General features: G+C 59.0%; 1 protein-coding gene and 1 long non-coding RNA gene across 2 annotated transcripts in view; one reads left to right on the top strand and one right to left on the bottom strand.

Annotated features, from left to right (window-relative positions):
- LOC117196450 (uncharacterized) overlaps positions 1 to 24,723 on the bottom strand; it is a 41,056-nt gene extending 16,333 nt beyond the window's left edge. Inside the window, exon 1 of the mRNA XM_033404958.2 lies at positions 23,843 to 24,723. Within this exon, the coding sequence (XP_033260849.2) occupies positions 23,843 to 24,037 (195 nt within the window). The 5' untranslated portion in view covers positions 24,038 to 24,723. The remainder of the gene's footprint in view (positions 1 to 23,842) is intronic.
- On the top strand, positions 17,598 to 19,024 carry LOC125960503 (uncharacterized). The gene is made up of 2 exons (XR_007470228.1): positions 17,598 to 17,721; positions 18,873 to 19,024. It is a non-coding gene; the product is annotated as an uncharacterized LOC125960503 (long non-coding RNA).
- Positions 24,724 to 24,750: the final 27 nt, after the last annotated feature.

The following is a 24,750-nucleotide window of genomic DNA, read 5'->3' as shown; positions in this document are numbered from 1 at the left end:
CGAGCAACCGTGCACACCAAGGCCCCGAAGGCTAAGCACAGGCCCAGAAGCCCTGCCCCGGGCTCCGGCCGCCACAGGCGCACAGGCTCTCCCAAAGCAGGGATGGCTCGTCCTCGGTGACAACAAAACAGCAAATCCAGACGGAGGTCTGAGCCTCCATGACTGGGAATTCTGCTGGGCCTCGGCTGGACTCACAGGTCGGGGCAGCTACCCAGGCCCCGCTCCTTTCTCAGGCCTCTGCCCCAGGCCCCGTGTGACGGGGTGGCCAGGAGGAAGGTGGGTCCGGGCTCCAAGGCCCCGGGAGCGTGCTGGTGACCCCACGCTCTCCTGCCTGCGCCCAGGCGCAGGTGTGTGGCTCCCACAGACGCCGGTCCTCTCAGGAGCGTGTCCCTGCCACCGGCGGACCGGGGCCGAGCTCCCTGCGGACGGGTGAGAGCTGTGCGGGCGCCAGGCAGGGAGCCGTCGGGCTGAGTCTCTCCAGGTACCGCCAGGCAGCTCAGCGCCCTCCTCGGCAGCAGGGCCTCTGGGACACGCGTGGGACTCATAAGGTGCTCAGAGACGGGAACCTGGAAGCCCTCTGCACCCTGTCTACACGCGGCGTGGCCTCAGGACCCCGCGTCACGCAGGTCTGGGTGCCTCCCCCACACACGCTGCCCAGCGCCTCTCGCGGTCTCAGGTTCCCCGACTGTAGTACGGGGACCACCAGGTCTGCGGCCCAGAGCGTTGTGCAGGTTCCGAGAGAAGCTGGGGGCCAGGAGGTCAGCCCAGGCCTGGCTGCCACCACCGCACAGAGCCTGCACGGGCTTCTGGTGAGCACGTCACCATCCTGTTATGTCGAGGGGAGCACCTACCGCCCCCACCGCCACTCCATTAAGAAAGGATGGCCTTGAGGCCGCACAGCCCTGCCTGGACGGCTGGACTCCCTCCCTGTCTCTCCTGACAGTGCGATGGGCTGAACAAACCCCCACTGCCCGGTGAGGATCCCTCTGACGACCCCTCCCGGGCGGCACCTGGGCTGGGGTAGCTCCAGTGACCTCACCTGGGCGATGGGGCAACAGCTCTGGGGCCCACCCAGGAGAGACCACAGACCAGGGACCCTCCAACAGCACGGGGAAGCCGACGGCACTCCCACCCACTCTCTTCCCTCTGGACGGCGAGCACAGCCCGGCTGGCGCTCAAGAGGGGCACTACTGTGGGCGGCACGCTGAACCCCACAGGCCCAGCCACTGAGGCCCCCCTTTTGCAGATAGCCTAGGTCGATATTCCTCTAGCTGACGCTGGCGTCAGAAATCAGGCTTCCAGGGCACAGGAGCTGCGGGAGGGGAAACAGCAGAAGGCCACGCTCAGCAGAGGAGAGCAAGGGGAGGTGGATGCCGGCTGCTCCGCAGGCTACCCCACGCCCGCTGTGCGCACCCGGCGGGGACAGGGTTTCTGTCCTGATGGGTGAGTGGAGCTCCGGCTGCAGGGGCAGGGGCGGCTCTGGGGCCCTGGCTGGATACCTGAAAGTCACAGGAACCACACGTGGCCATGGCTAGAAAACTCACTGGGACAGCCGGCCACGGGACCGTGCTGGGGCCAGGGAGCAGCCCCCACGTCTGACCCCACGGCAGCGTTTACAGGATGCCCTCTCTCCGGGACACTCAGTGCCCCCGGATCCTTTCACCCACGTGCCCAACAGCAACCACGGAACCACCAGGCTGAGCGACCTCTGGGCTCCCTGGTCCGGCACCTGGCACAAAGAGGCGCCTGGCAACACCAGCGCCCTCGGCCTGCTCCCCATGCCTGCATGCTCCGGTCGGACACGGCGCGTCCCCTGCCCTCGGAGCCTCTGAAGCTCTCCTGGGAGTGCATCGCGCCCCCGAGGGGCGGGTTGAGCCTCCACGCCTGCCCTCTCTCGATGGGCCGGCCCACATCGTGTGCTGGAAGGGTGGCCAGGGGCCTCAGCCTGTCTCAGGGTCACTAGTGAACCCCGAACGGCAGCCCCCCATATTCCAGGATCTATGAGGCAGGTTGTGGGGCAGTGGGAGTGAGGGGGAGTCAGCCACACCTGCTGCCCCTGTTTGCTGTGTGGCTCCAGGCACAAGACTGCCCTCTCTGGTCCAGTTTCCTACCCTGTGATGTGGGACAGCCTGTCCACCTCGTAGGGCTGTGACATTACAGGTGACAAGAGTACAAGTCCCAAGCCCAAGGCTGGCTCGTAACAATGCTCCCTTCTCCCTGCCCCAGAACCACCCGGGCGCCGGCACTGCTCACAGCCCGTGCCCCACGACGTGGCCACCTGGATGGCAGCGCTGGCCCAGGCCATCTGGCGGCTCTTTGACCAGAGGCGGTTCTGTCCTCTGGAAGCTTCTGGCCCAGGGAGGCTGGCAGAGTCTGCTGGCACCGGCACCAGGCCCAGCAGGATGCCCCGGAGGCTGACCCCCACCTCACCCCGGCCCCTCCTCGCCCCTGCCCTGCGGAACATTCCTGCGTCCATCTACAGCGTGGCTGGAGGCCGCTGGGTTCCCATCTCAGCTCTGTCCTGTGACCTTGGACGAGCCCCTTCACGTCTCTGAGCCTCAGTCTCCTCATCTGTAATAAAGGAACAGCGATGCCACCTCCTCAGATTCACACGCGTGATTAGACAACGCACGTGCTGTGCCCACGCACAGTGGGGCTCAGCAGATGGTCGCGTCCACTGCCGACCACCCCCGGGGCACTTTGAGGACGTGAGACAAGTCATTGCACTCTGCTGCCTGGAGACATTTCTCCCAGCCTCTTGTCTGACAGCTGGCCAACTTGCCAGGGCTGGGGCCTGCGTGGACACAGCTGAGCGCGGGCCTCGGGCAGGAGGCTCTGAGCCGCCAGCAGGAGCTCTGATATCAGCCGAGCTTCAGGGCCCAGGCCCACGGCCCAGCCGCACCCCCAGAGGGCTCAGCCCTGCCTTGTCAACACTGGTCTTCAGCATTCAACTTGGCCTCTCTCAGAGGTCACACGTAGGAGAAACACCCTCCCTGCAAACGCCAGCTGCTAACAAATCGTGCAGACACCACCCCTCAACGTATGTGCAGAGATGCCGTGGGAAGCGCTGGGGCCTGGCCCTGGGCGATGCTGTGCCGGGCCCCCAAGCCCTCAGAGGGGCCCGAGATGGGTCAGGAGGAGCCAGAGGTCGGCCAGCGAGCCTCCGGTCCACGTCTTCCAGCCTCCCTGAGTTGCCAGACGCACACACCAGGGGTAGGTCCCCAGCTCTGCCACTTCACTTGGGCCACAATAGCTCCAGTAGGGACTTGGGGAGCCGATGGCTACCAGGGCAGGCAGTGCGGCCAGGGTGCAGGTGAGCTCAAGTCGACACAGCCTCTAGTGGCAGACCTGCTAGCCCTGGGGAGGATCCCACGAACAGGCCACAGAGAACCTTCCGGGCTGTGTGGTCTTCAGGAAACTGGCCTCTCTGAGCCTCAGTTTTGTATCTTAAAAAGGGGCCGTTTACACCTACCGCCTGAAGCTGACATCAGAGCAAATGAACGAACACGGAATTCCCAAGAGCTTGGCCGGCACACACAGTAGGTCCTCACAAAAGGCAACCGTCACCACCGGGGTGATCGCCAAGTCGGTTCCGGAAAAGCCAGCCATTGCCAGACGCACATCCGCTACGTGGGGTCTGTCACGGACGAGGGCGGTGTCTGGAACGGCGAAATAACGGCCTGGCTCTAGCGTGACGACAAAACAGAGGCCCGCTTTCCCTACAGATTCGTTTCCAGGCATCAGCCTCGGAACATCCCTAACGTGCGTCCAGATGTCCAGACGTAAGGACAGGCTCTGCCTCCCGCCTCTTGGTGGGGGCAGGGGGGCACCCCGCATCAGAGCACCACCTCCCCCTAAGTGGCCTCTACTCCTTTTAAATGGCCAAAATGCACCAGGACGACGGTGCTGCCCTCACTGTGACCGCCTGTGCCTCGTGTTAACATCTCTCCTTTGGGGAAAACATGCAGTGAGAAACTGGGCGGGTCAGTTTCACTCTGGCCAGGTGGTTAGTTTTGTAATTTAAATTTTGTTTTTCTGTTGCAAAAGGAATAGACGCTCATTAACATGATTCTGGAAAACTGGAAAAAGGAGAAAGGCAGCAAACCTTTGTTTGCATTCTCTGGGAACCCAACACATAGTAAAGCTCCCTCCTGGAGGGGACTCTGCCCTTCTGGAAGCACTTCCACCCTGGGGTGTCCTGAACGGCCACAGAACCTGCCACCACGTGACCTCCTCACAAGGCAGAGGATCCCAGCTCAAAGCCCAGGAACACTCTCACACGCCCAAAGCAGCTACCCCATGCCTGGCCCCTCCGAACCTTCCAGAGACCCACCCGACGGTACAGGTGGAGGTCAAAGAGATGGCGCGGCAGGTGGGGAAACCGGCTCACAGCGGGGGAGAGACTGGCCCAAGATCTTGCAGCAGGCCGACGACAGAGCTGCGGGTGCTACGGAGGCCCCTGCACGCTGGTCAGCAGTGACCTCCCCAAGGTACACTTTTAAAAGGGCTGACCGGAAGTTGCTCCCGACCCTCCATAGCGGGACAAAGGCCCCTGGGAGGGTGCTGGGCACCAACACGCTTGTTTACCACCAACCCGTGGAGGTGACCGACGGGAAGACGAGGGCTGCGGTGGGTCCCACCCGGGGGCTGCAGGCCCAGGGCTGACCTGGAAGAAACCGGCCACTGCCGGGGGCGGGGAGGTGAGAGGGCCCCACACTTTGTCATCACCCCCTGGAGGAAGGGGACCCCTGTGAGCTGTGACAACGTAGGGGCAGGACCAGGCAGGATATCTGTGAGTTGAAAATATCTACTCTAACTGAACAGAATGTGCCGAGACGCACCGATGACATCTGATGGGCCGACGGACCCCTGCCTTTCACACCCAGTGATCTTCGGGGAAGAGGCCCACAAGCCCCATGGGCACCGCTACCAGCTGGTCTTCCCAGCTGGAACCCCCAGGAAGAAGCGTGGGTCCCCTTGGCCCCGCGTTACCCCCGCAGTCCACCCTCCCGGCCACAAGGGTGCAGAGCTTGGGCCTGTCCGTCCGGCGCCATCACACCCATTTGTGACAAGGTTTCACAAGCCCCGGACTTGACCTGAAAGGGAATGTATCTGGTGAAGGCGGAAAAGTAAACTCTGTCTCCTTGTTTCTCCAAGCGCCTTGACCCCCTGGCCGCAGTGGCGCACTTGATGGCTTACGTGCGGCCCGGAACTCAGGGAGTTGGTGCACAGCCTTCTCTTCTTCTGTTTCAATCTCTGGATTCTGTTTTGTTCATTCATGAAATGTTCCCCAAGAGCCTGCCCTGTGCCGGGCTGGTGCTTTTGGCCTGTCCTTCTCAAGGCGCCCAGTCTCCCAGGGCAACGGGTCTGTAGGGCAGTGGGCATGTGGAGAGCAGGGAGGGCTTCCAGGAGGAGGTGATGCTGCGTCACAGTCTGGAGAGGTGGGGGATGGTGCCGTGGAAGGGGGAGGGCAGGTTGCTGGGGGCCTCTCGAGTCCCATGAAGGGGAGGCTGGACTGCAGCCAGGAGCTGGAGGGGAGCCTGCAGGATGGGAGACGGGGCACATTCCAGGGTGGGCAAGACAACGGGCACCGGCGGGTGGAGGAGGGCGTCGGCGAGATACTGAAAGACAGCAGAACTGGAAGGACTCGGGACGGTCTGGGTGTGGCAGGGAGGGGAGTCGAGGATGACTGGGCAGGTCAGAAGCTGTTGGGGACATCCCCCGGGAATTTTAGGAGGGAGGGGGGGATGGGTGTGGTCACAGCAGAGGAAAGTCCCCAGCGGAAGCCACCCAAGGTCAGGCCCCAAATGGTGCACTGTCCAGGCAGCCTGCCTGGAGTCTCTCGTCTAGTTACAGGGCAGCCCCAGATCCAAGCCAGAAAACGCACCTTCTTACTTCTGCCCAACTCTGCGGTCTTGGCTGTCCCCCTCCTGTGGCACCAGCAGTGATAGCTGCCACCCTGCTTTGACCTGTCACCTTTCTAATGGGCCGCCTCCCAGGCCCTGCCCGCCCGAGGCCCCAAATGCAGTTGTGGGCAGAAGGAAGGTTCTGGGCTTTCGGACACTGGCTAGCCTGGCTTGGGCGCCACCATTTAGAGCTGCGTGAGGGGCTCAGCCTCCCAGACCTCAGCTTTCCAGGCGGGGGGCACGTCAGAGTTCCACGACGTCGCCCCGATGACCGACGTCGGGGCCCAGCACACCGAGGGGCTCCATCCCTGTGACACACGGCCTAACTCGGGTGCTGGGCGGCGCCCGCCGGTCTCCGGGCACAAGGGGCTGAGACGGGAGGGGGCAGTGCTGCCGGCCAGGGGAGCCCGCCTGCCCGCCATAAATCACCACGCCAGGCTGTATAATTATCTGGGCACTTAAGCTTCCCTTCTTCTTTCCCTGGGGAAATTTCCATCATTTCCTACATTATCCCAGTCTCCCCGTGTCTAAATTAACGTCAGCCAGCGCGGCAGGCCGCTGCTCTGAGCTCACACCCTCGGCCTACTTCACTGGGGAGGCCGGGCTGGGGTGCACTGAGGCAGGGGCTCCCGGGGCGCCGTCATTCAGACCAAAGTTCCACTCCTGCCCAGGACAGAAAACGGAAGATGCTACCAGCCTACCCTTTGAGCTGCAATGACGACGTCCCCAGGGCCCGTCGGCCGCTTCTCCTGCCACCACGACCTGCCAGCAAACCCAGGCGGCCTCCGGCAGGGAGGTTTGTGCTCCCTGGGCTCAGGTGAGGAAGAGGAAGCACCATCCATCGTGCTGGCTACCCAGGGCCTTCCAGCAGTGGGTTCCAGGTGACCTTGAGAAATGCAGTCTGTCCCCAACTTCCCTGGAGACGGGCCGGGTGAGGGTCAGCCCCGCCGTGGGTCTGCGGCACCCTGGGATGCGCTGCCTGCTTCACTCACGATGGGGATGTGGGGTGGGCGCAGTCTGACGCCATCACCTACCACGTCTCCAGCCTCGACCCCAAGGCTCACCTAATTTCCACACTAACCCGGCAGGTCAGTGTCACAACCCCCGTTTTACAGCTGAGGAAACGGAGGCCCAGGGAGGAAAGCAATCTGCCCAAACCACCCAGCAAACCACTCCCTGCTGCTATGAAGGCCTGTCGCCCCTGAGCTTCTGCTCCTTGTCACAAGCTGCAAAGTGTCCCCAGTACAGCAGTTGCAGGGACCGAGCAGAAGCCAGCCCCCACGATATCTGTGACATTTCACGATAAGCAAGTGGGAGCTGAGGGTTCTCATGGGAGGAGCCGAAGCACCCACTGGGCAGGTTGGGCAAAAATGTCCCCTAGCGTCACCCGGCATCTCCCGTGAGAGGAGGAGTGCGGGAAGACGGCACCTCCACCAGGGCGCCCGTCAGGCTGGGTCTGCAGCAGCTGCCACGGATCAGCCCTGGGCGAGCTCTTCAAAGATAACCGAGCATCGGCGCTCCCCCAGGTCTCTCACAGGCCCCCGATCTCCCTGGAGGATGAGCCAGCTGGGGTTTTTTTTTTTTTTTTTTAAAGCTGGATCTCATTTTCTGCCCACATTTCTGACCTCCGGAAACCTCTCGGGTAGTTTTCCAGAGCCCTCTGGATTCCGTCGGGGGCACGGCGCATGCCTCTGCTCGCTGCGTTCACAGCCAGGTCACTGGGCACCCGACACGTCAAGCGGAGCCTGGCGGGCACGGCCGCCCACAGCCGAGCCCGGCCTTCCCCACCGTGGGTCCGCGGGATCTGGCTGGCTGTCGGCCTCTCAAATTTGATCTCCGGTCAAATTCCATGGCTCCTTCCTTTAAGGAAAAAAAAAAATCCCTCTTTGAAAACAAAAATCCCAGAACTGAGACTCTAGGAGAGCTGGCGTTGCTGCAGCTTCACTTTCTTTCTCCTTTTGTGGCGTTGCAAGGAACTGGAGGAACACTTCAACCCTCTCATTTTACAGAGGGGTAAACTGAGGCCCGGAGAGGGGAGGGGCCATTCAAGGTCCCCTAGTGATCTATGGCACAGCTGGGACGGGAGACCGGGGCCCCTGACTCAGGTCCAGCGTCCGCGCCTCAGCAGCTAGTGGTCCTGGGTGAGAAGAGACGAGGTCTGAGCCTGCAGCCCGTTAAGATGAAGAGCAGCCTCGGCCCTGGGTGGGACTCTGGGCACTCACCCCACGGAGGGATGCCAGCCAGGACGGGCAGGCCTAGACCACTGGGTGCCCTGGCACAGGAGAGGCCGGCGCTCAGTAAACGCAGGAAGAAACCCCTGGGAGGAGCCCTGAACTTCAGGGGCAAGTCTCAAGGAAAGCAGGCTGCCTCTAATGGAAACCAGTCAGCGGGCCAAATGCAGCAGGACCCCCAGTCCCCGTGGTTTCCATGGGGATGGAGGCGGAGCCCTGGCAGGGCTGCGGCAGCAGATGTGGCCTGTGCAGGGCTGGCGTGGGGCGGTGGGAGGGGCGGCGCCTGGCAGCACGGCCCTGGGACGTGGCAGGCCCGCGGCTGGATTCGCTAACAAGCCTGGGGCCGTGGGTCTGCCACCTCCAGGGGGCCTCCCGGATTCCTCGGGCACTCGCACTGGCTGCTCCAGACTAACTTTCTGTTCCCCACCCGCACCATCTCAGCCTGGGCCTGGGCCTCCTGGAGGGCGCCCATGTTTGCTGAGTGACGGCCTCCCTGCCTGGGAGCTGGGGACAGACTCTAGCCCTCACGGCTCTAGCCCTCCAGCTGGGGACCCGGCGCCCCACGACGTCTGTCCCCTCTGGTCCCTGGACAGTGCCGCCAGTCCCCTCCCGCACCCCAAGCCGGGGCTGCCCAGAGCTGGCTCCCTAACCTCTCTGAGAGGTGCCCTGGAGAATCACGTGGGCGCTGGGCCACCCACCCGGTGATGCAAGGAAGCTGCAGGATCAGGGACAGAGTACCACACAAGGGGCCGGGCAGACGGGGACCGACGGCGGGGTCTCTAACACATGACGGGGCTCCTGTTCGCCGGCAGAAAACTGCTTTCACAAGAGCTTAACCTGCCCTGCACACGGCACCCCGACACCCCTGTTCTACCCTTACCTGTGGGAGCCCCCTCACCCTGGGACGCGGCCATGGAGCAGACCTCAGCAGGTGCCGATGACACCCAACTCCCGGCCAGTCCACGGACCCCAAGATAAGTTGAGTGCGTCTCCACGGAAGAGAGGTCAGGGTCCTTCAGACGCTGAATCGTGCCTGCAACAAGCCCCCAGGAGAAAACCTTGAGAAAACCCCTGGGCTCCTGGTCTACACAGCAGGCTCCCCGTACAACGGAAGGGTCTGGATTTGGCACAGAGCAGAAAGGACCGTTTTGAGAACGCTCAAGCCTGCAAAATGGTCTTGCCTGTTTCGGGTTTCTACAGCACCTCCCGAAGGTTTGACTCCTGGTGTCTGAGTGTTAAACCCTCTGTAGAGCTGCTGACGTCACCTGGGCCTACAACCTCGTACGCTTCCCCACCCTGGGCCGCAGGAACACTGGGAGGAAGGACCACCCGCGGCTCCCTCCTTCCCATCGCCTGCAGCCACGCTGCGTGCTGTCCACGCCCGGCCAGCACGCTGAGCACAGAGGCCTGGAGGGCGCCAGGGGCTTCGTCAGCCCAACCGGCAGGCCCGAGATCCTAGAGAAACAGCAACCCAGGCAGGGACGGGTCCTGGGGGCCCCCAGAACCACCACAGTCTATGGCTCCTCAGGAGGGGAGGGACGGAGGCAAATCCTGGCTCTCCCTTGGGGCAGAACTCCACGCCGAAGGGCAGGTCCGCCTGGCGACGGCTTTGTGGGGAGAACGCGCCGAGGTCAGCATTTGCGAGACGGATCCCGGGCGCGCTGCTCCCCGGCCGGGGTGGGGGGGGAAGGGTGTGGGTCTCGCAGTCACGGACCCGGGTTTGGGTGCAGGCTCTGTCGCCTGCTAGCTGTGTGACTCTGGCGACATTCCTTGGCCTCTCTGAGCCTTGGTTTTCTCAGAGAGAGAACCGTTCACACCCGCCTTCCACACGGGTGCCTTGTCTGTGCCCTATTCCGCCACCAGAACAGCGCTGGCACGTGCTGGCTCTGATTGGATGTTGAAACAAAACGGAATTGGGCAGATTAAATTTAAAAATAGATGTTTAAAAAGAGGTGATTACAGTACTCGGCCCTGAGGACTTCCCTGGCGGTCCAGTGGTTGGGACTCCGCGCTTCCACTCCAGGGGGCGCAGATTCGATCCCTGGTCGGGGAACTAAGATACTGCATGCCACGTGGTATAGCCAAAAAATAAAGAAAAAATTAAAACAAAAAGAAGTACTCAGCCCTGGGCCTAGCACTTAGTAGGTCAACGAAGGTCAGCTCCCCCCAACCCCTGGGAGCCGAGTCCTGTTTGCAATATCGGACATCGGCTGGCCTCCCATGGGGGAGACGAGTGCGGCCCCCGCCTCTCTCCAGCGGGCCAAGGCAGGGGATTTCTACCACTCGGGTCCCCCCGCTGGTCCTGCCCCAGCTGGTCTCTCTCACCCCTCCCCTGGCAACTGGACACTGCAGGACACGCCTGTCCCCCGTGGCACCGCTGAGGCTGGGGACCGTGGTGGCCGGCCACGCTGCCGGGCCCAGGAGTCACCACCTGGAAGTTGTTTCCCTGGGCCTCCCGCTGGCATTGGTCACGGGCCGCTGGCATTGGTCACAGGCCGGGCAGGGGCACCCGGCCCGAAGCTGAGACCCTCGAGGCACACCCACCCACCCACCCGGTGCCGAGAGCCTCGGAAGTGCTGGCGACTTACTACTGCGCGTTCGCAGTGACAAAGGCGCCGGCCGCAGGGCACCCTCTCCACACCCCGAGCCCCCCACGCAGCCGCTGGAGGCCTCGGCCGCCACGGTGGGGGGCCGCTGGCCTGGACCCGGCGCGGGGGGCTCAGGTGGGACCCCTCGTCCCATCGAGTTGAAGGAAGCAGCACAACAGGGAGGCTCTGGCGGGCGGGACGGCGGGAACTGGCCGCCTGCCCCCAGGATCCCTCCGCCCACGGCGGCCCGGAAGCGCGGGCACACCCACCGCAGGAATCCCGGGGCGGGGCCGGCGCCCAGGAAACTGGGCCAGAGGTTCTGGCGCACACGCTGCAGCGGCCAGGACCCCCGGAGCCACCCCCGGCTCCCTTCTGGGGTTGGGGGCCCGGCTCCTGCGTCCCGAGTCCCCTGAGAGTCACAGGGACCCAAGGCAGGACCCTCTTTGCGGGCCCCCCAAACCTGCTCCCGTCAATGGCAGGTGACGTCGTTTTCCTCCATGAGAAACCTGTGGGTAGGACTTACCCTCTGCCTCACGGGCGGGGAAACCGAGGCCGAGAGGGGCAGGCAGCTCACCTGGGCGCCCAGGCCTCCGGGCTCTTCCCTCGAGGCCACAGCGAAGGACGAAACAGGCCAGCCGCCCGGCCTCCAGACAGGCTCCCACTTGCCGCGTCTGACCGCGCCCTGAGGCCGACGCTGTCGCCCCACTTGAAAGATGACATCAAGGCCTGGCAGTAAGAACCATCCTCATCGAGGCCTTGTTTGCCCAAAGGTGGGCTGGGGGTTCACGCCGTCTCATCAAACCCCCCGCCCAGTCCCCGCCGTGTTCCTGGGGTGGGGGGAACGGCCTGCTCAGGCTCCTGGGTGTGCAGCTCAGGGGCCCGAGCCTGGCACGCAGGCGCACGCACACACGTGTGCACACACGTGCACACACATGCAGACCTGCACGGAAGGCTGGCTCTGCCGCCGGAGGAGGGTGCCGGCATGATGACGCGCCCACCCCAGGCCTTCCGGCCGCTCCCGCCCTCGGCCGCCTTCCCCGATCCCGTCCTGGGCCTGCCCCGCCGCCATTTCCTCTCCTGGGCTGGAGGCCCGATGCCAGTCCTCCGGGTCTGCAAATGGCCGGCGTCCGGAATGGCCTGCCTCTCTGAGGAGAACGAGGGTGACTGGCCAAGGCCCAGAGTGCAGCCGGCCCAGCTTCACGCACCTGGGTGCCTTTCCACCCAGCGCTGGGAGACCCGCCCATCCAGTGGGCAGTGGAACGCCCGGCCAGGCATCTTCGGGGTGGCCCAGGGACCAGGGAGCACAGGACAGCCGTGCGTATGCACACGTGTTACAGTACCGTCAGTGTGCACACACACTGGCAAAGGCACGCCATCCACATCGGGCTGCTGCGTAGACACGCGTGTCCACACTATCACTTAATGCACAAGGCACACAGGCTTTGGAGGGCGGCAGGCCCGGGCTCGAATCCATCCCAACCATCATCAGACGGTTGACCCTCTAAGGCTCAGGGCCTCCCCTGAGGAACGGCGATGATGACCCCCACCTTGCGGGCGTTTCTGAAACTCAGCAATAAATCGAGGATGAACAGGATTCATGGGCTGCTATGAACTAAGTGTCGCGTCCAGCGCTTTATGTGTGTGACTGTGCGTGGGGGCACCTGCTGTCCCCGTTTTACAGATGAGGAAACTGAGGCACAGAGGGGTGAAATGGCTCACCCTTGATCAGCACAGCCAGCAACTAAAAATGACTCAGCTTGAACCCCAGCCATGAGTTCTGGAGCTCATGCTCTCCTCCACCCACCCTTCTTTTCCAAACACGAAGAAGCCTGGCATGGTGCGAAGCACACGGTGGAGTATTGTCATGACTACCACTGCCACCGCCACTGTCGTTACTATGACGCCATCGCTCTGAAGCTCTGACCCGGGAAGGCTGGGATGCTTCGCTGTGCCTCATCTCTGAGAGCCCCAGACCAGTGCCACATTCACGGGGCTGATAATAAACACATTTCTGATGCAGAGACAAGAGTCAAAGACCAACATCAGAAAGGATGAAGTGGTTAAAAAAATCCGATAGCACAGCCGCTACAGAGAGCAGCTCCCAAACGGCTCTGGCAAATTTCATCAACATTTCACTTTTCCTATTACTCCCCAACATCTCCGCCAACAGGTACATTCCTTAAAATAAACAAGCCGCAACAAAGCACTTCTACTTTGGAAGTTCCACAATTGGAAGGGTGTTGGGCGCATTCAGGACACGGCAGAGGGAAGCACCCTTCTCTCATTCAGCACGGCAGACACTTGGGGAAGCTGCTCCTGGCCAGGAAGGGCCTCGGAGGCTGAGAGCTGCAGAGCCTGAATCCAGAATTAAGACACGCAGAAGTGACCATTTCAAGACAGGGCGGGGGCGGAAAAAGAACCCTCAGAACCGATTACCTCCCAACGTGAGCAAATTCACAAAATAAAGTTATCATCATTTGCAAATTATAGTGGCTGTAAAACTGCTCTGCCCTCACGTGTGTTGATATGGACCAATAAATTCTGCATTGTTATCTTGTGAGATAATTTTTTTAAGTTTATAGCTAGTGTTTGTAGTTTACCTGTTGAATTTTTTTTTTCAGTTTGGACTTAAATGGACCTTGAGACCATGCAAGATACTTATCATCTGATTTTTCAGAAGCTTCTCAAAATAATTGCATGAAAGTACATAGAACAACAAAAGGTTTAATGTCTTTCCTACAGAGATTATGAAGATATTAAAATCAGAAGTCCCAAACGCCGTAATTTTTAATATAAATCTAGTGTTAGGCTGTTCAGGATGCAAAAAAAGATAAAAATTGGTAATTAATTTGAACATTTAAGGTCCTTTGCCATAGGGCATTTGGAGTCTTAAAAAGATGCAGATGAAGACCAAATTTTCAATTAAACTTTAATAAAGGTGATGGTTGTTCTGCTACCAAATTTTTCAGGGGATCAGAAGATCATTTAATAAGACTGCTTTTAAACACAAATGCAACTTGTTTATTTTGACCTCAGTTCTTCGAAATTGTCGACTCCACAATTGAAATATGCTGTGTGTTCCAACAAGGACCCGGCAGTCATAATGACAGACCAGCCCATCTGTGCTGTGAGAATGTATAATTTCAGTCTATAGTGGAATTTATATAGAAGCGATGATGTGAAAACTGCTATGTGTGGTACTTTCTTAAAAAAAAAAAAAAATACTGCTGAGAAGTACTGGGTGCCATGGAGAATGCTGATACTTTTGCCTGATTTAAAAAAAAAAAAAAAAGATTCTGTGGAATTTTACTGATTTGGGGGAGGTAAAGTATTATTACCAGAGTTAAAAAACGAAGGTGATAATTGATCCCATGTAACTATCTCAACTATATAAGGTGTATGCTGGAGAATGTGTTATCCATATATATTAAAACCATTAGATTGAACATAATCTCGGTGGAAAATACTGATTTAGGATGAAAATGCTCATTTATGGAAATTAATTGACTTTACGCCGCTTGCCTCTACCTTGTCCAAAAATAAGACGAGTTAATGCTCAGGAAATCTGCCTGTCATTTCAGGATTTAGGATTAAAGGCCTATTCACCTACATTCATTATAATAAAACTATAATTTTATTATAATACAAATTTTAAAAATGAGGAGTGGGCAGCTATTAAAAGTATAAATTCTTTAAAAATGATGAACCTTCCCTCCCCCCCCCACCAACCTCTCTCTATCCTGTTGCCTCTTTTGCCTTTAGAATTTATCACAGTTTTTTTTCTATTACTTTTATTTTGTCACCAGTGTTTTATTTGGTGCTTGCTAAATATCTGGGTGGAGTGATCTTCCAGCTCGCAGCAGCAGAATGTGGCTGTCATAATCATGAAAATGTTTTAATTATCTCTGCTCTATACGCCTGTATCTGCAGCCCCAAATCCTCCAGGATCGACTGCTGTCGAATCTAAGAACAAAAGCAGGCGCAGATACTCCTCGTGCGCGCCGAGCTCAGTCTCAATATTTGGTGGTGTCTGCTCCAGCCAGCTGCTCAGGCCTGCACAAACAGGACCCCAATGCCTCCGAATCAGGAAAACAAAAACGTATTCACGTGGGAATTTTCCTCTTCGTTGCAATTCAGAACTTTCGGGGCCTGATTTTCCATTTTCCATAAATCAAGACCCTGGCTGCTACCCTCAAACGTGGGGAAACCGGGCCGTGTCTGCGGTGCTTTTGTCAGCCTGCCAGAGGGTGGAGGTGAACTCGAGCCGAACCCTGCAAAGCCCACCTTTTAAATGCAAAGGTTCTGGGACCAACAGAGAAACTCAGGCAGCCACGGAACCCAGCTCCCAGATGGCAGTGGTGGCGTGGCCCAGGGACCCAAAGGTCTTCAAGGGACTCTACTCCCTGCCCCGCTGGCCACGGTTCAGGCCCTGGATGGTCAGGATGCCTTGGGCCACAGCTCTGCAAATGCGAAACTTGGATGAGATCAGGGCACAGGCAGGCCCTGGGACCACTCAGGGCCCCCGAGGGTTGGTCTGGTGGACGTGCCCACATGCACCCCAGAAGCCGTCTGTGGGCAGGGTGGTTAGGAACCGGCACAGCAATGTTAGCTGGAACCCCCGGGCTTAAATAAGTGCTTAAAATACAAAGCCCAAAACAACCTAAAAGATTTTCCCCACACTAAGCTGAGAGCCGAAAAGAGCTTCCTTTTATCCCCCCTCCCTCCCAAAAAATAAAATAAAATAAAAGGGAGAAAGAAACTGGATCGCTCAACTGTGGACATGGCAGCATTAAAGATGCCGGACAAAATGAAAGGGCCTCTGTTTCTCAAAGCAGAATCCACCCTCCCGTGTGCCAGCCTGGCCCTGCCTGCCGAGGAGTTTGCTGGGAGGAGCATGGATGTTTCTGGTGTTTTTCCCTCTGCCACTCCTGGCGTCGCCAAAAATTAAAATCATAATAATGAGGATGATGATAAGACCTCCCCCCAATAAACCGACATAACTGAGCACGAGAGAGTAGGCCGTGCCTATTAATGCCTCCTGAAACATTTGTTCAAATTATAATTGAACATGCAGCTACTGTGAAATAACAAACATTCATTTTTATTGTGATTTCTGAAGCCTACAGCTTTGGGTCTTAAAAATAAATGGGTCCGGCTGCTGCATCTTCCCTGCAGTTTTTGGAAGGGCTCACTTCACTGAAGATGTGGGGGGCTGGGGGCGGTCTGAAATAGAATTTTGAATTTCGGATAACCAATTAGAGGGAAGGAAACGTAACAGGCACCGAGCACAAGATGGCAGAGCCCTCGGCTTATCTCCAGCGCGAGAGAAGGGAAGAAGGAGACTTACCCGAGGTGCAGGATGAGGAGGTTCTCAAAAGCAGGGAAGTGAAAACGGTGTCCCTCACCCGGCCGGCTGGTCCCCGTGGCAAGCAGAGGAGGGCAGGGGCCGCTGGCCAGCAGGCCGTGCCCAGGTGCCAGCCCCCGTCCAACAGGCCCTCAGGCGCCTGGTCTCTGGCCACCATCGTCCATCGGTTCCTCAGTCCTGGCCGGCGCGGCCTGGGCCTCGGCCACCCCGGCACCCAGAGGCAGGGCTGCCAGAGCCAAGTGGCGCTGGGGAGGCCCCGCTGCCAGCCCAGGAGGACGAGGAAAATGCTACTTTTGTCTCCTGCTCTCATCTGGCACTGGCTGCCCAGGGAGGGGGGGCCAGAGGCGGCCGCTACGGCTCAGCCCCGCCCACCGGGAATTTTTGAAAGATGCTCATGGGTGCCGGGAGGATGGCAGACGTGGCAGAGGCGGGTGGGCCGGACCCTGAAACCCACCACCGGGGGTGGGGGGCGGCTGGCCAAGCGGGAGAGGGAGGGGGCAGCAGGAGCGTCTGGCCACTCAGCGGCCGGCCTGAGGAAGACGCCGGGAGCCGGGCCGTGCCCGGGCGCCAGCCCTCCCCGTGGACAGGCGGCGCGGCCCTGGGCGCCATGTTGCGAGCCGCCTGCCTGGCTGGGCTGCTCCGGGGATAGAGGCCACATTGTTCCCACGCTGGGCCCGGCCGAGGGGCAGGCGGCAGCCAGCACCCCGGCTGTGCTCCCCGGGATCCCCTGGAGCGAGCCCACTCTAGCCGGTGCCCTGGGAGGTTATGCCGTCAGGCTCGAGAGCCGGACCACTGGCTTGAACGCAGCCTTGGGTCCAAGTGGCCACCTAACCCCGGGCAAGCCACGCCACCTCTCCCGGCCTCAGTTTCCCCATGAGTACACGGGACGGGGGTCTCAGCTCCAGCCACTCAGGGCTGCTGTGACGACACAATGAAAAATGCACACAGCCAGGCCGCGGCGAGGGGCCCAGGGTCGGGCTCCAGGCCCATCACCACACCCCATTCAGACCGTCACAAATCCACCAGTTTCACCGAGGCAAATCTTCCACCACAGTGAGGAAAGGTGACCCGTGCCTGGCCTGGGTCACTGGGCTTGAGGTTCTAACCCAGGCACTCTCACTTGGAGATTTTTCGGACCCGGCGGCCCTCTCCTGCAGGCACGGGCCGCGGCCGCTTGGCCAGCCTGCCCAGGTCTCTCCATCGGCCCTTTCTGTGGCCAGGAGCTGAGGCGATGACCGCCTGGCTGTCCCTGTGCAGGGTGAGCCACAAGGCTGCCAGGGTGGGCAGGGTCCCCGGGCAGGCAGGGCCAGCTCTGGGGGTGGAAGGGACCGCGTGGAGCGACCGAGGCTGGGCCGCCGAGGCCAGAGTTCGCTCGTGGGCCCTGGGTTGCTCCCCAGCTTACGGGCCTTTCTGTGGCTGGGAGCTCCCCCCGCGCCCCGGCTGCCTGGAGGACGTTTTATTTTAATACTGCTTTATGCCTGTGCAGAGATGGCCATACCCGAAGCACAAGGCCGGGGGGTGGGGGGGGAGCGAGAAGGAAGAGGCCAGGAGGCGCCCTCTGATCTTCGGGCTCTGGTCTCACGCACGCGGCCACGTGACTAGCTCACCAGCTGATGCCAGAGACAAAGCAGGTAGGATTCCGATGCCACGCGCCCGACCAGGAACGCTGGGAATTCCATTCCAGGAACGGCTTGGCACGGCTGCCAACAAACAGCCTGGCCCCGGGAGGAGAGCGTCCCCCATGATCCATGGGGAAAGCCACTGAAAACTGCGGGGCCGTTTGGGGGCCGCCCTGAAAGGAGGAGGTGGGCACCCTCCCTCACCCGGCCTCCCCGACACACACACACACACACACACACACACACACACACACTCACACACCACACACACTATCACCACGACCAGAAGTGGCCGCTGCTGTGCCCAGCTGGCTGCCCAGGAGATAAAGGCCTCCGCCCCAAGGCCTGCGGGCCAGCGTGGGGTCCGGGACACAAGACATCAGCCAGGGCGGAGGGGCAGCCAGGCCCAGACCAGGCCCTTCTCGGATGCACTGCATGCTGTGAGGTTTGGCAGCCACGCCACAGTGCCGGGGCCAGAATCCCCATCCACAAGCCCTTCTCCTCCTGGCAGGGCGGGGAGGGCTCCACAGGTGACACGCATGGACCCTGACATCCTCAGGACACACATGTGGCCCTGCAGGCCGGCACCTGCGTGTCTGGTGCCTGTTCACTCCTGCTCGGAGCCCAGGGCTGGTGATGTGATATGCAACCCACCAGTGCGTCTCTTACTGTTAAAACATATGGAAGACTGAAGCCCCGGCTCCATCATTTCATTATAATTTAAAATGTAATTATAAAAGGCTGATTTGAATGTAAATATCCCTCTTAAACACATGAAAGACGAATCGAGATTTAAGAGCCCCAAATCAGCAGGTAAATATTTCAGCTAAATGCTCTTCCTAACCATCTGACATCCTAGAATTAAAGGAAGGGCGATTCGCAGAAAAACCCAGCCCTGCCTTTAGAAACCGGGGCAACAGGGACAACATTCTTGTTTTCCATCTTAAGGGGAAATTCTATTACTCCAAAAACAGAAAAAGAAAATTTGGCCTTTACTTTGTACGTCCCATGCACACATTTTCTCACCACAACTACCAGGCTCATTCAGCAGTAATAACCATCACCTCTGGGGTCATATATCTACTCAGAAAACCTCTTAGCCGCTGATTCAACAGTGGGCCTGGCCGGCCGTTTGCAGAGGTGCCCGATTTATCCATCCACAGGGATTCTGAGCCATCCCTAAAGGCAAGACTCCTGCATACGGACCGAAACAAGTTTCCCGTCCAAAATTTCACAGTGAGACTTTGCAGCATTTTACTTTCAAACCCCTCTCCGTTAAAACAAACAAACAAACAAAAAAACTCAGTAAATAAAAGCTTGTGTTTTACGGTTGTTCTGCCTCATGTCAGGAGATTTCAGTCTTTTCCATTTCAATCTTACCAACTCTACTCGGGGCCTCAGAGACTGTTACGGTTACCCCCCAAAGAGAACTCTCTTCATAGCATTTTTTTTGGGGGGGGGGGTTAATGCAGAAGGTGAAACAGGACCACAGCTAAGAGGTTCCAGGATTTTTGTGTTTTTAAAGATGCGACAGCGATTTAAAAAACAAAACCTCATTTTTGAAGCCAGATATTATAATTTGCCAACCAAGTCTTTGGGGTAAAGGGGAAGCCTGACAGGGAGGGGCCCGTCTTCGTCCACCCTGATCGGGGCCACTCCCTCTTCTGTCCTCCGCCTACCAGTCTGAGGACCCCCTAAGCTGGTGGGGGGTCTCGGCCGATTGTCCGCCACGGCCTTCCCAACGCCAGGAAGACTGATTCTCCGATATTTCCATCACGAGCCCCAGCCTGATCAGTTCCTCCCGGAGTCCCTAACGTGAGCCTGGGATCCAGGCCTTGCTTCCCAGGGCGCCTTCCTGGCTGCACTGAAGCTGGACCTTGGGTCGGCAGAAGCCAGGGTCGGCAGCTCTAGCGCCACCGGCAGCCCCAGAGCGGGGAAGATGGAGGTGGCTCCTAAGAAGGCCTCAGAGTAAAATCCCGTTCCTTCTGTTTCTTCAGAAAATGTCCATCCGGCTCAACTCTGGGCCGCCAGGCTTGTCCAGCTGGAAGGGTGTTCGAGAGACCATGTGTGGCTTCGCCAAGTCAGGCCAGATCCCAAGTTCATCGGAGAACAGGATTAGGGGAGGAGTGAAGGACACCAGAGAATCACAAATATTGTCCCCAATTGCTCTTGGTGGCTTTCCCCCCACCCCCTGGGGACAGACCCTTCCTCTTCTTAAACTCCGACAAAGTGAGTTTGTCTCACTTCCATTCTGCCATCTCCCAGCAGACAAAGGCCGACCTGGCTACCTTTCCAATGCTTGCCAACATGCCCCTGTGGCCTTGCAGAAGAAATCACAGAGGAAGAAAAAATAAACTTGTGAAAGTTTAAACTCCACTCGATTAAAAAAAAAAAAAAAAAAAAAAAAAAGCCAGACATTCCCACTGAAATTTCCCAAGAACCACAGGTCAGGGGACTTCCTTTTTTTCCTTTTCTGTAAATCTCATCCCTGACTCAGTTCTCAGGACCTGTGATGCTCAGACACTGGCGCTCCACTGGCCCAGCCAATGGGACACTGGTCAGCCCTGAAAATAAATATTTCATATAAAAGGTCCATTGTCTTTGCCCAGAGACAATTGTTGCTTTTTCTCCCTCCTCGGCTCCGTAACATCAGAAAGCATGGCTGGTACCATCTGGGGTTCTTTCTTGTTCCAACAAGATGTTTCGAGAAAGGGCAATCTTGCTGGGTCTTCCTGGATGATCAGCTGAGAGAGAAAATTCTCCCAAAGCAAGCGTTTTGGTAAACGTTCGCTTGTGTGGGGCCAAAGAACAATTAGCTCGTCAGAGTGGTGAAACCCTCCCATCCAACTGCTACCTGCATTGCCCGCAAGGAGGCTGGCGACTGGGGTGGGCCACTCTGGACCCCTGAGTCACGGTGTCTTGCCCTTGTCTCGCCCTGGTCGGCCCCCTGGGGCCAGCGCCCAGGTGGGCTCCTCAGGTGCCATCACTGGGGAGGTCTCGACTTCCTAGGTGCCGAGGAAGGGGCACCTCCTCCGTAAGCACGTCCCTAAGCCAAGTCCCTGGGGTAAGGGAAGCCCTGGCTTTGCAAGTTCCTGACACTCTATGTTGAAAAGATCAAGGTTCACTTTCGCTACCACCTGGGGGGTGGGGGGGTGGGGATGGTAAACTCTCAGGTGTCCTTTCTAATGAAACCAAAACTAGGTTCCCTGCTTCTTAGAAACTCAAAAATATAATAATAACCAGCAATAAAAGTGGCGATCACTATTTACAATGAAAACAATTACAACAGCCATTTACGGCGTCCCTGCCGCGTGCCAGGAACCGTGGTCTGTGGAAATAATGTTGTCTGAACCTTCCGAATCACCCTCTGAGGTTGGGATTCTTATTTTTGCTCTAGAGCTTGGGGTGCAGTCCCGGGAGGTGATGCCACTTGTCCAGGGTCTCATGGTGAGCCCGGGGTGGGGGCCGGATGGGAGCTGCCTGGACGTGAGCTAGGACAGCCCCCCTTCACGGGATTTCCGCAAGGGCATTCTCTGTTCTCCCCAGACATGCAGATACACCCTCCCAGCCCGACAACAGCCAGGTGTGATGCTTTTAAGATGTTTTCCTGCCCGGCCTCTGGGGCCTCCTTCCCTTCCCGAGCACCATCCCTCGCTTGAGGCATATGTCGGTTTCCCTGGACACCAAGGAGCACCCACCCGGGCAGGGTGACCGTCAGGGTGGGCAAAGCCCTCTGGCCCCTCCCTGGGCCCCACCTTCTGCCTTCCGGTCAGGCCTCGTCCGCGCCGGGGTGAGAATGGCAGCAAGTGAGACCCGTGCATGGCGTCATCCACGGTGGCCACAGGGACCCGAAAGCAGCCCCGCCGCAAAGCTCCCTGCTGTTTCCGTGGAGCCAAGCAAGACGTTGTCTGCACCTGTTCAGGCGGCGTGTGAGACCTGGACAGCCAGCTTCACCCACACCCTGGAGACGCCCAGGCCAGAATCGGGGGCCTCAAGTGGCCAGAGGCGGGGCACGGCAAGGCCCCGGTGCAGGCCAGGGGCCACGCCGGGCCCGGCCCTGGTTGAAAACAAAAGCAAGAACACGAAGGCCGTCCTCCCGCCAGCCCGCCCCGGTCCACAAGACCCTGTCCCCTGCTTAGCACATTCTTTCCCTTAAATCCAGAGTGATAAAAACCAGACAGGCGCCAGTTTCATTTTCCGAACCTCGTCTTGTGTCCTCGTCCTCAAAAATACATTTTTATCCGGGTGAGACATCCCTACGTAGTAAAAAGCCCCTGGCGGGACCCGGGTCTCCACTGGGAGTCTCCAGTGGAACTGGGCTGGCCCTAAGGACAGGACGACGGCAGCACAGGATGGCTTGGTGCCGAGGCAGGGCCTCCGTCTGCGGGGCAGGCCCCGATGTTGGCAGTGGACTCTCAGCCCCAATCACATTCCCTTTGCCCGGGGCACACACGGGGCAGGCGATGGGCCTCTGGAGCTGTGACGAACAGCAACCCCCCACTGAGTGGCCCTCGGATGCTCAGGCCTTGCCCAGCTCCCAGCGTATGGCCCGTAGGCCCGCGAAGAGGGAGCAACGCATGCCCCTTGTTTCGGGGTCTGTTTTAATCCTGGGGGATTCCCGACAGTCTGAGCAGAACGCCACACCATCCCTGCCCATCGTGTGCTACGTTACGGGTCATCTGTGGACCTGGGAAAACGTCTCCCGCATTTTACAGGCAAGGCCCCGACAGAAGCTGGGCTTTCCGTAATTACTAACCCGTCACCGCCAATGCCACGGCAAGCAGCAGCTCGCGGCCGAACTGGCATGCCTTCCGCAGCTGCGCCCCGGTTTCTGAGATCACTCCCCAATGTCCCACCCCCGGGTTTCATGTCTGCTAACTGCCTCTGATAAAGTCATAAATACAAATGTAAAACAGGGGACCGAGGGAGCAGAGGATGGCCTAGCCAAAAAAGATGGCGAGGATAGCTCTACAGTACGAAGCAAACTTTCAGCCTCGGCGCCAGGTGGGCAAGACCTTACTGAAGTGGTCACCTTGTCCCTCTGGGTTCTCCCCTCAGATCTGGAAACCAGGCAGCCCGGGGAGAGGGAGGCATGAGGCAGGCCTGGGCTACTCAGGCCTCTGTCCACGTTCCCGGAAACACAGCCTCCGAGTGCCAGCTCACACTCCGGGGTGTTATGGAAACAGGCCCCCCTCCCCATTATTTTGTGGTCAAGGCACCCAGCAAGGTTGTCCAAACCACATCAATAAGATGGGGGAGAGCAGAGGGGAAATCACACCTGCGATATGATCATAGCAAAAACCGGGTTAATCCCCCCCAGTTACAGGTTTCATTTTAACAGGATAGGTACACGCAAGTACAAACAAGCATTTGAAAATCCCAAATAGCTAGAACCGACAAACTAAAATAAAATGAACATAGTGCTGGCCTGCAGAGACTGCCTTGGCCTCTGAAGCCCAACTCTGAAGAAATTAATTTCAGTGTTACCTTAAAGCCCTGTAATTACGGCCAATGTGCATTCCTCCACCCCCTTTCTTGCTCCGCACAAATTCCCCAGGGCTGCCGGCTGGGCCCGTATGTGACCCACCTATAAAGGGGGATTTATTATGAAAAGTTATGAGTTGTTTTTCGTTTTATGCCACCATAAACAGCAGCTTCCACGCACAGGGCTTTCACTCCACCGGCCCGATCGGCCAGTGCTTGACCGAGGGCCGCCCTAAACCAGCTCTTCATAAATGCCTGACCAGCAGAAAAAAATAAGAAGCACTGCTGGACTGTAGCTTCCAATTAACCTTTCCGAACACATCTAATCTAAAAACAGATGTGTTCTCGTTTCCTTCTATTCTACGTAAGATGCCTGCTAACGGTATTTTATGTGTTCAACAAAATTCTCTCTGGCAAATGGCCGGCACACACCTGAGATCGGAAGCTGTATTTCACAAATTCCAAGTTCCAGAATTTTAATGACGGCCATGGAGTTCTTGCAAGCTGGTGCGGCTTCAGGTTCAAGAACGACCTCCTTCCCGGGTCCCCTGGTCTGTGGAAGGCCTGCCCTACAGAAGGGCTCTTCTTAGAAATCCCTTCATTAATATTTAAATATTCACTAAGTAGCGAAAGTGAGAAATGCACTTACCGGCCTCAAGAATCGAGAGTGAACCCAATCGAGACAGGGGCGCTCTGCCCTTGCCGGAGGGACGCGCCCGGACGCAGCCGGCGCTGCGCTATCGTGCCCACGGCTGCACAGGCCCTCGGCCATCGGTCTGGGTCGTGGGTTCCAAGTGATTCTCTCCTTCACGCGGCGAAAGGGCAGAGAGCAAAGCGGTGCCATGTCCCACAACTCGTGGCAGGGGCGCGACAGCTCCGGGACGGCGCGGGCGAAGCGCACGGCCAGGCCCCACTCCCCTGGTCCCGCGCCGCGCCTCGGACCGCGCCGCTCCACTTCTCCTGGCTCCGGCTTCCCTGTGTTGAACGACCGGACCTCCCCGCAGAGTGGCCCGCAGGACACGATCTCCACGTCCGCGACCTGCGCCGCGAGGGACCTTTGTCCCGGACGAAAACGAAAGCGCGCGGGGCCGGGGACGCCCACGCCCTGCAGCGGAGGTCCGCGCCGGCGCGCCCCGCGACTTTCTCCAAGTTCACGTGCATCCCGGGGCTGGCGGCCGGGCTCCGCGGGCCCGAACTTCCAGCGCCGGGCCGTCGGGCGCGCTGCGGGGTGCGGACGGTCACCGGACGGCCGGGCAGCGCGGGCCCGGGGCACAATGAAAGCCGCCGGGCCGGCGGACCGGCGGGCGAGCGCGGGGACAACGCGGGCCCGGCCTCCGCGCGGCCGCTCGTCTAGTGCGGCCGGGGCGCCGAATGCGGCGGCGGCGGCTGGGCACAGACGCGCCGCGCGCCCGGTGCATGCTAATGGCCGGCGGCCGCGCCATGAATTATTCAGCAGCGGCGCGGAGAGGGCGAGCGCGGCGCGGAGGGCGGCCCGGCCCGTGTGTCCCCCGCCGCTGCGAAGCCGCCGCGGCTACTTCCCAAACTTTCCCGGGTCGG

This window comes from Orcinus orca, chromosome 11 (genome assembly GCF_937001465.1).
Source record: "Orcinus orca chromosome 11, mOrcOrc1.1, whole genome shotgun sequence".
Classification (NCBI taxonomy): Eukaryota; Metazoa; Chordata; class Mammalia; order Artiodactyla; family Delphinidae; genus Orcinus; species Orcinus orca.
This window is presented reverse-complemented; position numbering and strand designations above follow the sequence as displayed.